Source organism: Lonchura striata, chromosome 6 (assembly GCF_050655825.1).
Source record: "Lonchura striata isolate lonStrDom1 chromosome 6, ASM5065582v1, whole genome shotgun sequence".
NCBI classification, from domain to species: domain Eukaryota; kingdom Metazoa; phylum Chordata; class Aves; order Passeriformes; family Estrildidae; genus Lonchura; species Lonchura striata.
Genome location: NC_140708.1, coordinates 20,955,001 through 20,965,238, shown reverse-complemented (window position 1 = coordinate 20,965,238; position 10,238 = coordinate 20,955,001). Strand labels below are relative to the sequence as shown.

Sequence of the window (10,238 nt, the reverse complement as noted above, 5' to 3'; positions counted from 1 at the left end):
ACAGCTGACCATCTGTCCACACATCACACCCACTCTGCACAAGTGCAGGTGGCCATAGAGGAGTGAGTCTCTTGGTGTTGTCAGCCCTGCTCACTGCAGATTGTACAAGGAGGATTGTTTTTCTCACCACGTTAATTTTTCTGGGTTGCTTTAGCACCATGCTTGACATTTGGCCAGAGTGCCCAGTGTCTGCTGTGATGTCCAGTTGTGTCCCTTGAGATGCTGCTCTCCTATTCAAATTCCTGTGCTCTGAACACTTATTATCATTCATCAAGGGAGATGCTGCCTGCCACAAGGTGGTGGCATATGGAGGGAGAGAGTGAGAACAAACACAATGTGCTGCTTTATTGCTTAAAATCAGAGTCCTTTGCCTCTCCTTTCCCAAAGGCATGAGGTAGAGTTACATCTAAATTTAAGAAGTTTCTAGTTCCATTTCGATAATAATCTGAGAAATTAATGTGATTTATATCATCAGGTGAGAAGTTGAGAAATGCAGCTACCATTATATGACACCTTTTTGCAGTAACTAGTCTGATGCTAAACTCTGCCTCCTCACTACTTGCTTCCAGCAGCTGTTTTCAGACCACTCTATCGCTGTTGTTTTCTTTCTCCAGTCATCTCCTGGGTCTTCCTGAGCACAAATTACACCTTAGGGGAACAGTTTGTGCCAGCTGGATATCATGTGGGAACCTGATGTATTTTGACATGGTGTAGCTCCAAAAGATGATGTGGCAGGCTCTTCCCTGTCACATGACCTGGTGCATCTCTGCTTCCTCCCACCCCAGGCAGCTCCAGAGAGAGAGAAGCTGAGCATGCTAGAAGGGAGCAGAGCGCCCCATGATAATTTGAAGTGAGCAGGAAACAGATGTGATCCCTCCTATAAAACTCAAGAGAGACTAGGGAAAAGCAAGATGAAGAGAAGGCATGTCTAGCATGGTGTGTCAGGATCTCAATCAGACTGTGAGCAGACGTGCCCTGCAATTATTACCAGGAACAAGGAACAAGGTACTGACAGCTCAGGGTGAGCCAGCTCCAGGAGACAAAAGTCTGCTGTGGATCCCCAGCCTAAGGGCAAGAGGCAAGGAGGGTCAGGGTCAAGGCCAAGGATGCTGAAGTCCAGATTTAAGGAATGATGGGAACTGTGGTCTGATGGGAACAAAGCATTTGTTTGCCTAGTCAAGGTCTCATGTGAGAAGAGTTCATATACCAGGTGAGAAATGGGACCTAAGAGTGCATCTGAACAGAGCCTGAGCCCTGAAATGTTAGTATGGCACCAGGATTTATAGGGTGATTTGTATAAAGCACTCTTGTGTCTGACATTTAAGCACCAAGATACACCTTAAACTGAGAGTCTTACTTCCTGCTTTACCTTCAAATAAAATCATGTCTCTATTTTCAGTTACCCCACTGAGAACTAAATCCTGTTTGTTTTTCCTTTCCATGCAGTTTCTCCTAAGACATGGGAATGTCTAGTTCACAAGTCTATAAATGTCATTTGTGGGTCTAGCAGAGAATTCACTTGTGTCCTGCCACAGTGCCAGGTTCAGCAGGTAAATAGTTTTTTGCACTGAGAATATTGTACCAATCTTCTATCCCTGCCATAAATAATGCAATTAACTCAGAAGAAGATATCTGTTATCTTACTGTTATCTTACCCACTCATACTAGTCAATGCTAAGGGTTTTAAATCACTGCAAGCTGTGCTTGAGGTGGTTTAGTTTTGTTTAGGATGGAAAGGTTTACTTGGATTGTGGTGTGGTTTGGTAGCTAAATTCAATCCTAGCTTAAGTACATGGCCTTTTCATTAATGCCAGTGGGGTAGTATATGTGCTGCCTGTAGGACTTTTCACGACTTCAGAGAGTTTATAATCATTCAAGAAACTGTCTTTTCTCACTGTGACCACCTCCCTCTTTCCAAATATACCTTTTGTTTAAGTGATCTGAGGAACAGTCTAAACCAAGCTTTTCTTTCTCTGTCATGTATCTTCAAAATTAATTTATTTTTGCTCTGCATTCTTGTACACCTAATTTCAAATGGTCTAACTTCAAGCTGTCGATGCTTACAAACTCATTTCAAAAATAGCACATGAAATTTGCCTTATTGCACTGCTAGATGGACATAAGCAGTACTTCAGAGAAGTATCAGCAGCAGAGCTGTGTCCAGAGCACATTTTGATCATGTAGAAGTCAGGAAAACAGCATCAGTCTTCACCAGTTTAATTTTTCCAAGATGGAGAATTAAACCTTGCCCTTGCTCTTCTACCCTAATGCCCAGGACTGATTTGTGTTGAAAGTATTCATAAACAGCAGATTCCAACATGATCCAGTCTGTTCTGAAAAAAAGTTGCTGAACTCCTGATTTGGCACTTTTTTCCTGGTTATTGTTATGGTGATGATGATGATTAAATAAATATATTTTTTTTAATTATAAAATATTTCATGTATTCTTAACCCGTTCCAGTTTACACAGACATCATGGAGACTTGTCAGTCCTTCATAGCACCAAAATAGGAGAAACAATAAATGCCAGGCTCTTTTGTGCCACTAAGTGGGCTTAATGCACGCTAAGACATAGGACTGGGACAGAAATATGTAGGATTTGACCACAGAGCTGGAGTGTGTGTAGAAATAGCTGCCGTTCCCGTGGTGTGTTACTTGCTGGGCAGCCTGTTTGTCTGTGACCCAGGAATCCCCTCCGAGCTGCAGCAAACCCCTCGCTGCCAAAACTCTCTGGTATGAGCCTGACCTTCTCCTCTGGTATGTGGGACTGAGCAACACCATATGTGAACGTCAAAAGAGGATAGATTAGGAAGAAAGGACTTCCTAAGATTTTAAACCCTCTAGGACTTAACACCACATCAGGCGAATGCCAACACCCCAGGTAACTTGGAGCAGAACAGTGGCAGCATCTAGTGGCCGCTGGAGCTATAGGTCTGTACTTCCCTGCAGTGCTCTCTGCTACACATTCTCCTTCAGCGGTGTGATTGTTTGGGAGTAGATATCTCCAGTAGGCATCTTAATATTTTCTGGTTTTAAACGTCTCTCTAAAGTGGGTACTGAAGGCCAGGTTAATCCCTAGGCTGCTACATAGCTGTTTAGTAATCCTTTGTCTTGGCAGGTTCCTGCTCCACTTTTCAAAGTCTGTTTGTCTGGCTCCTTCTGACACGATCTGCTCTGAGAGGAAATGACTCTCACTTGAGAAGGTTGTAGAGGTTAACAGGGAATTTAATTAAGAGCCCTAGATACAGCAACTGTACTGCAATGTGTCAAACCATCTGGAGTAGCTCATAATCCTACTATGTCAGATTTATTAAACAAAACAAGATGCAGTCCTAATCTGCAGCCTGTACATCTGTATACTCACTTTTCTGGGAGCTGTGCTTCTGGTTGGACAAAAGCTTAGGTTTGGCATCAGCAAATATTGCTGCCCCTTTCTGCATTTTCTGATGGCAAGTCAATCAGAAATATGCTGGATAGTTTTACAACCTACCTCCAGACCACTGCAAAAGGAAGTCCTCCTTGCAATTAATCTGAAAAACATCCACAAAATTATACTTGGACAAACGTCCAGAGCCTGCACTCTAATCCTACAGCTGATCCCAGAGTCTTTTGCAGCGCTTAGGAATTGCTATCTGTGAGTGAGGTATGTCTGGAAAAGGCAACCTGCTAACACTTGTCCTAAACTGAACACAATGAACCTCTCAAGACCCAGAAACTGAGTAGACTTTAACATTAATTAGGTTAAGTTTAGAGTTAGAATTAGATTTGGAACCTGGGAATAAAATGGGATATATTTGGTTTTCTGACTGACTTGTTTTTCTGATATCTTGGTTAATATTAAGTTGAATTGTTCAATGCAAGTTTATATTTGGATTTATCAGAGCTGACCAACTTCCCCTGATACTGGATTTACAAGCAGAGGGTAGGGTTTAGGTTAGAACAGGCTGAGGGGCAGTGACGGGGCAGGCCAGCTCAGATTGGTCCATAAATGTCTTCAACCTGCCAGTGAGTGAGTGTTTTATCATCTGTAGTACCAAAGTTTTGGATCTCACTTAAGTTTTTGCTTGCATGGGGCTTTTTTAATGTATAGAGACTTTAAGTCCAGCCTAGGTGTTTTTATTGCTGAGACATCCCATCCTGTTTTGAACTCCTTATATTCTCTTGTCCTTAGCAGTTTGTAGTAGGTAGTGCTAAATGCATGTGCTGTACACATAGCAATTCCTCCTCGGTGCCCAGCAAAGAAAGTGACAAAATGCAAAATGTAAAGTGCATATCACAAGTTTATTTCTCTGCACAAACAAATAGAAAGTGATTGTAAATTGGAAAAAAAAAAAAAAAAGACAAAACAGAAAAGGAAAATAGGTATTTCCATAAACAAAGATGCCAACTCTGTTCATCTGGGGTCACATCTTTCACCAGACAGAGCACTGTTGCTGGGCTCCCATTGTCAGAGCACGAATGGGTCTCTTCTAGGAAAGAGGGTAGGTAGGGGGTGCTGGATATTATAGCAGAAAGGGAGCATATTCTTTACAAGGAACAATCTTGCCTGACACTGTGCTCATGTCTGGTATCAGTGACTCCTCATCACACCAGTCTCTTCTGAGATGATTCCTCCCAGGTGCTGCAGGATCTTGAGGTTATCTCTGGTAAGTGTTCCCATATATTGAGAGGGAAGGGACTGTTACTTCTGAAGCAAAGATAAAACCTCTGAATTGCCATAGCTGCAATGTGTAGCCTGCAGCATGCTAGAGAGGAGGGATGATAGGCAGTTTCAAATCAGAGCTCATGAAGACATCTTCAAATACTTAACAAGGGAACACTGGGGTTTGGCCTACCACTGCAGCTTATAACTTAGCAGGTGGGAGATAAAACTTCTCAAACAACTGTTTATGTCTGTGCTTGTTCAACAGCTGAGGAATTAGACATTTGGAGAGGCTCAAGACAAGCTGTTTCAAAAGTATTCCTTGTAACCTCACCTGTGACCTTTCTAACAGTCCAGCCACAGTATTTTCATGAGCAGACATTAGCAGAGCTGCTTAAAGCCAACAGTAGATCAGTTTTCTTCTTTAAAACTTAACAGATACATCTCAGTATTATTTCTCATCTCATGCTACTTGCAGCTACAGACTTTATTTGGGATACACCATGAACACTGCAGGCCTCGTCTGCAACAGCCTCTGCTTCTACAGATCAAGTCCTGTGTCAGCATAGGATCCAGAAAAGTTTTTGAGGGGCTGAAATCCATTAAACTACTTTGGTTTTGCTTCTAAACATAAATTTGAAGCAAGGATGTAAGTAAAATGCAGGATTCCCAGCCTCCTGGTTCTATTCCTTGCTCTTATATTTAATATTTGTTCTCCTGGCAAACCTAAATATTTCATTTCCTGCCATTACATTATCAAAAATTATGGGGAAAATGCATTTATTCCACTTGTTTGGATTGTGATATCTAACATTGAATGGTGTTGGGCAATCACTCCTCAGCAGAAATCATTGTCTCCTGGAAATCTGGAGTGGGATCACCAAAATACTAAACCCATGCAATCTCCCTTACATACTAAGGGCAGACTTCTCTATTTTTCCAGTGGCAAAATTAATTTCCTGAGACTTTCAGGCCCTGAGAGCAGTTAACTTTAGGGGCCTGAGGGAAAGGAATACTGAAGTAAGATTCAAACTTTATGAGGTTATTTCTTGACTGCAGAATTATGTTGAGCACCCTTTCTCTGGTCCACACAACCCCTCTCTACACCTGAGTTTGATAATACTTTCAGCCTTGGCTAGCTTGTCTGTCTAAGGCTAATGGCCTAAATCACTAGCCAGGGACAGACAACACTCCACAAGATGAGAGGCAAAGCTTTTGGAGCACTGCTACTTCTTGAGTTCCTTCATAGAGCTTTCCTAGATAAAACAGAAGATTCCTCCATCCATGTTTGGGAAGAGTCACAGAGATTCAGTTTGCACACGGGTCTTTTTTCTTTCTTTCTTTCTTTTAACTTTCTTTTTTTCTTTTCTCTATTTTTTTTTTTTTTACTTTTTTTTTTTCAGAAACACTGGCAATGCAATGCAGTACAGGACGAGTGAGAAAGTAATCAACTAAGATAGGTTTTATAGCATGGCTGCTCCCCTTCACTGGAGCTAAGTGGATTCTAGTGATCTGAATTAACTCTGAGGTGATGATTTCTCCTAAGACATCCTCTCTGGGGCTTTTCAGGGACACAGTCTCCCCATCAATTCAGGCTGGCTGCTCCTATGTCATACAACCAGATGCAGCATCTCTTTTGACTCAGCCTCACCTTTGTCCATTAACTCAAGGTATTCCCATGGCTTCTCTTACAATCCTCTCCCACACCTGATAGTGTGCCAGGTAAGGTGTAAGTTCTGTTCTCCTCTCTTCCCAGCATGCTCATTATATGTTTCAGGGACATCACGAATGCGCACTGAAAACACAGGTGTGCAAAAAAGTTCATCCAGAGTGTGAAGGATTCAAAGGCAGAATTGTGAATTACTTCTCCTTTTCTCTCATTCTCTCCCTCACAAGCTTGTCCAAGAAGAACAGGCTAGGTTTTCCAGCCTTCTTTTTCTTCACAGGAGAGCACACATGAAAAATCTCCAGGTGCTCACAGAGAAAGACTTTCAAGCCTCCAAGAAAAAGTAGAGCCCCACTATCATGGAAAAGCTCCTGCTGTGCAGAGGAAGACTGGCTTAGATTTAGTATGAAACAACACTAGCTTCACTGAATGCAGACTGCTTCAGACCCCCTTGCATTCCTTTTTTTCCCTCCAGAACCTACACTTTTCTATATCCAAAGTTTGGATATATCCAATCCAGTCAGGGAATGGCTACTGCTTGAAGCAGAGGAGCAAGTCTAATGAGAGGGAGACTTGTCTCAAGGAGAGAGGGCTATGAGACCCTCATTCTGCCTCCTGTACACATTCCTAAGGGTTTTGTAAAAGGCTGGGCAACCCTGATCCAGAAAGAGGTGGCAAAGGACCTTCCCTGCAGCTGGGGCATCTGCTGTGTTTGGAGCCAGATTTCCAGAAGCAATGGTCTGCTTGTGGGATCACACTGGAAAAGTGGCCGCTGGCAAAGGAGGATCACAAGCAGAAAGTAAATGGCCGGGGAGTGTGTAAACCAGAGTATAGATGACATGCACACACACATGCATAGTCCCTACTAAAATGCTGAATTCTTCCTTGGGAAAAGAGTGCTTTCTTCCTGTATGCCTGTAGTGTAGAGATTAAGTTGGAGGCTAGCCTGGGACATTCAAGGAATAACCAGCACTGTTTTCCCCAGCATCCCCAGCAAACTGAACTGTGTATATGTATATGAGTGCAGATCTTCTGGGATTCTCAGAGCACTTCAGTTTTCACCAAATAGGCCCCACAATACTACCTAAGTCATTTCATATAAAATTTTACTTGTGACTTTCTCTTCTCCTGACCTTCACTTCCATGCTGAGAATGTCTATAAGGGCCCTCTGTTTTCCCCTCATCACAAAGCTTTCAGCAAGTTTTATATCATTTCTAATGTAGCCCCACTTCTGTCCTAAACTAAACCAAAAGATCATGAACAAATGCATATTCTGTCCCACCTCATTTTAAAGCCAATTGTGCCTTCTCCTATGCAATCCACCTTTCTACTTACAGCATCCATATCCTGGTCAGTGGGACTGATGCTTCAGGGACTTTCTTTGTGCCAGCAAGACACTGCCTGAGCTTAGCTTTGACTTTGTGTATCCTCTGAAATGGATACTTCCTTCTGCAGTTCCTGCAGCTGGTGATAGCCCCATCAAGTCCCCTCAAAGCCCCTCTTTGGCAAACTATTTCCAGACCTGATACTGGTAATTAGTCCCAGTTAGGATGACTCTCCTTTTTACCCCTGGCCCTGGTGATTGGAGGAACAGGCACACACTGCCCACGTGTGCATGGGCAAACACCTCTGCTCACTCTGCTCTCTTGCCTTCTTTCCCATGCCCCCACAGAGGGAATTCTGGGAGAAATGTCCCAGGTGAGGCCCCACTTGTCCTTTCACTCCCTGCTGAGTGTTGCTGTGTGCATGTGTGTGTGCACACATGAGTGAATGTGTACAAACTGGGAGGATAAGAGAAGAACAGTCTCATGGGAAAGCTGGGGCTTCTGCTCTGTAATCCGACCTCTCCCACTTTCTTCCTGGAAAGCTTTTGCCTCCTAGTTTCCTTCCCTGCAGAAGTGACTCTAAAGCCCTTGGGAAAGGAAAATTACTGCTTCATGTGAGTCTCCATGTGAGATAGTCTCTGCCATTCACCCCCTCTGGAGGTGGGTTTTGGTGCTGTGTACAAGTTCCCAGTCTTTGTGTACCACACACGTGCCCTCTCTCCACATCCTTCCTCCTGCTGTAGCCACAGCCAGTAAGCCTTTCCATGAAGCATCCCATCTGAGGCCAAGGGGAGGCTGGGGAAGGGGGTGGTGCAGAAGGGCAGTAATTTTTGAGTTTTTTTCCTTCATTTTGTGTCACTCATCCCAATGTACTGAGCTGACATGAAAGACAAAAGAAGCACTATCTCTGCGGGGCTGCAGACAGGATGGGAGGGGTACCTGCCTCAGTGATGGCCAAAACTTGGCCTCCACACATTGGCCTGCATGCCTGTTCTTGCTGGGGAGAATTTGGGCCTGGCCACCTGAAACCTAGAGGCAGAGGCTGAGTTTGGAGGAGGTCCCTGTCCCACCTGTCCAGGCTCTGGGGAGCTCTGATATGGCTTAGGGGAGGGGCTGAGCTCCACCTGGAAGGGTGCTGGTGTAGCAGGGGCAGAAGAGGCCATTTCTGTTCTCCACAATGGCTCATCCAGCGTGGTGGCTGAGCGGGGCATAAGCACAGTGGGTGCCAGGCTGCTGGAGGCTGGCATGGGAGCCGGAGTGGAGAAGCGACGAATCTCCTGGGTCTTGGCTATTTTCACAGGGACCTGCTTGGCTGCCATGAAGGATGAGCTAGCCTGTGGGGCTGGCTGACCAGGACTAGTCTGAGTGCTGGGGCTTGGGGGATCCCCAAAACAGAACATGGCTGACTTCAACTGATAGGGCTGGTGGCGCATTATATCAATGACCTTGATCCCTGATTTCTGGCCAGGTGCCTTTTTCACTTTGCTCTCTGCTTTGCTAGCCTGAGATTTGCTGGCTGCCAGGGGATAGAAAGGGGAATGCATTGGGTTGTAAGCTATTGGAGGGGGAGCCCGGATGTTGGGTGAGTATTTCCAGCATGAGGGTAGAGAAGGGGATGGAGAGGGGGTCCTGGGCTTGTAGTCTGGCTTTGGTGTTGTTTCCACCACAAATTTGTCCATGCGGCTCTGGCGCTTGGCAAAGAGCTCTGCCCCCTTGCCTTTAAGCTGAGGCATGTCCTGAGCCCCATTTACCAACCCAGATTCTTGCTGAGGCTTGGGGGCCACTGGAGGTGGGGTCTTGAACTTGCGGCCTGAGGACTGCATGAAGTTGCAGGCCTCAGCACCCAGGCTGAGGAAGTCCTCCTCAGGCCCAGACTCAAAGCCTGCTGCAGGGTGGTCACCTTTTGGCTTCTCATCCAGGTTCTGCACCAGAGACAGGAGCTCAGGGTTGGGTGAATTCTTCTTCTTCTCCTCAAGCTTACTGAACATGGGTTTCTTGTTGCCCCGTCGGCGAGCCTCCTGCAGGATGCCTGTGCGGGGAGCTGGCACAGCAATCCTCTGCTCCCTGGAGGTTAAGGGCTCTGAAGGAGGTCGTGGCATTGCTGGAGTGATGGCAGGAGAAGGCTGTTTTGGCACAGGGGAACTGCTTCTCATGTGCTGTGATGGTGCTGGACTAATATACAATGAAGAAGAGGCTGTTCCAGAGACTCGTGGCTGGGCTGCTGCAGAGGCCATATCCCCTCCTGGCTTTGAGGGAGTTGACAGGAAGATAGAGGTGGTGGATGTCCGGGCAGTGTTGGCAGAAGGCTTGATCTCTGAAGCACTTCCTCCCCCTTTTGGCTGTGCCTGCAGTGGTGATGTCGGTCTTCCTGGTGCAGGAATATACAGAGATGTGGAGGAGCTGATTGGACCACGCTGTGTTGGCACTGGTGCATTGGCAGGTGTTCCTGGACCCAGAGGTGAGAAAGGGGGAACCACTGTGCTTTGCCCACCCAGACTTTCAGTGGGTTTTTTGGGTGCAGGTGGTCTAAAGATGACAGAGGATGTTGCTGGACGCTGGCCAGAAAAGCCAGGAGTAAAGGGCCGTGCAGACCTGTTGAACATG

The 10,238-nt window shown here is 45.4% G+C and overlaps 1 protein-coding gene across 1 annotated transcript in view; it reads right to left on the bottom strand.

Annotated features, from left to right (window-relative positions):
- Positions 1-4,490: 4,490 nt before the first annotated feature.
- The window catches only part of SYNPO2L (synaptopodin 2 like), a 40,570-nt gene continuing 34,822 nt past the window's right edge, over positions 4,491-10,238 (bottom strand). The window contains exon 4 of the mRNA XM_021548760.4: positions 4,491-10,238. This exon is cut by the window's right edge and continues 676 nt beyond it. Within this exon, the coding sequence (XP_021404435.1) occupies positions 8,579-10,238 (1,660 nt within the window). The 3' untranslated portion in view covers positions 4,491-8,578.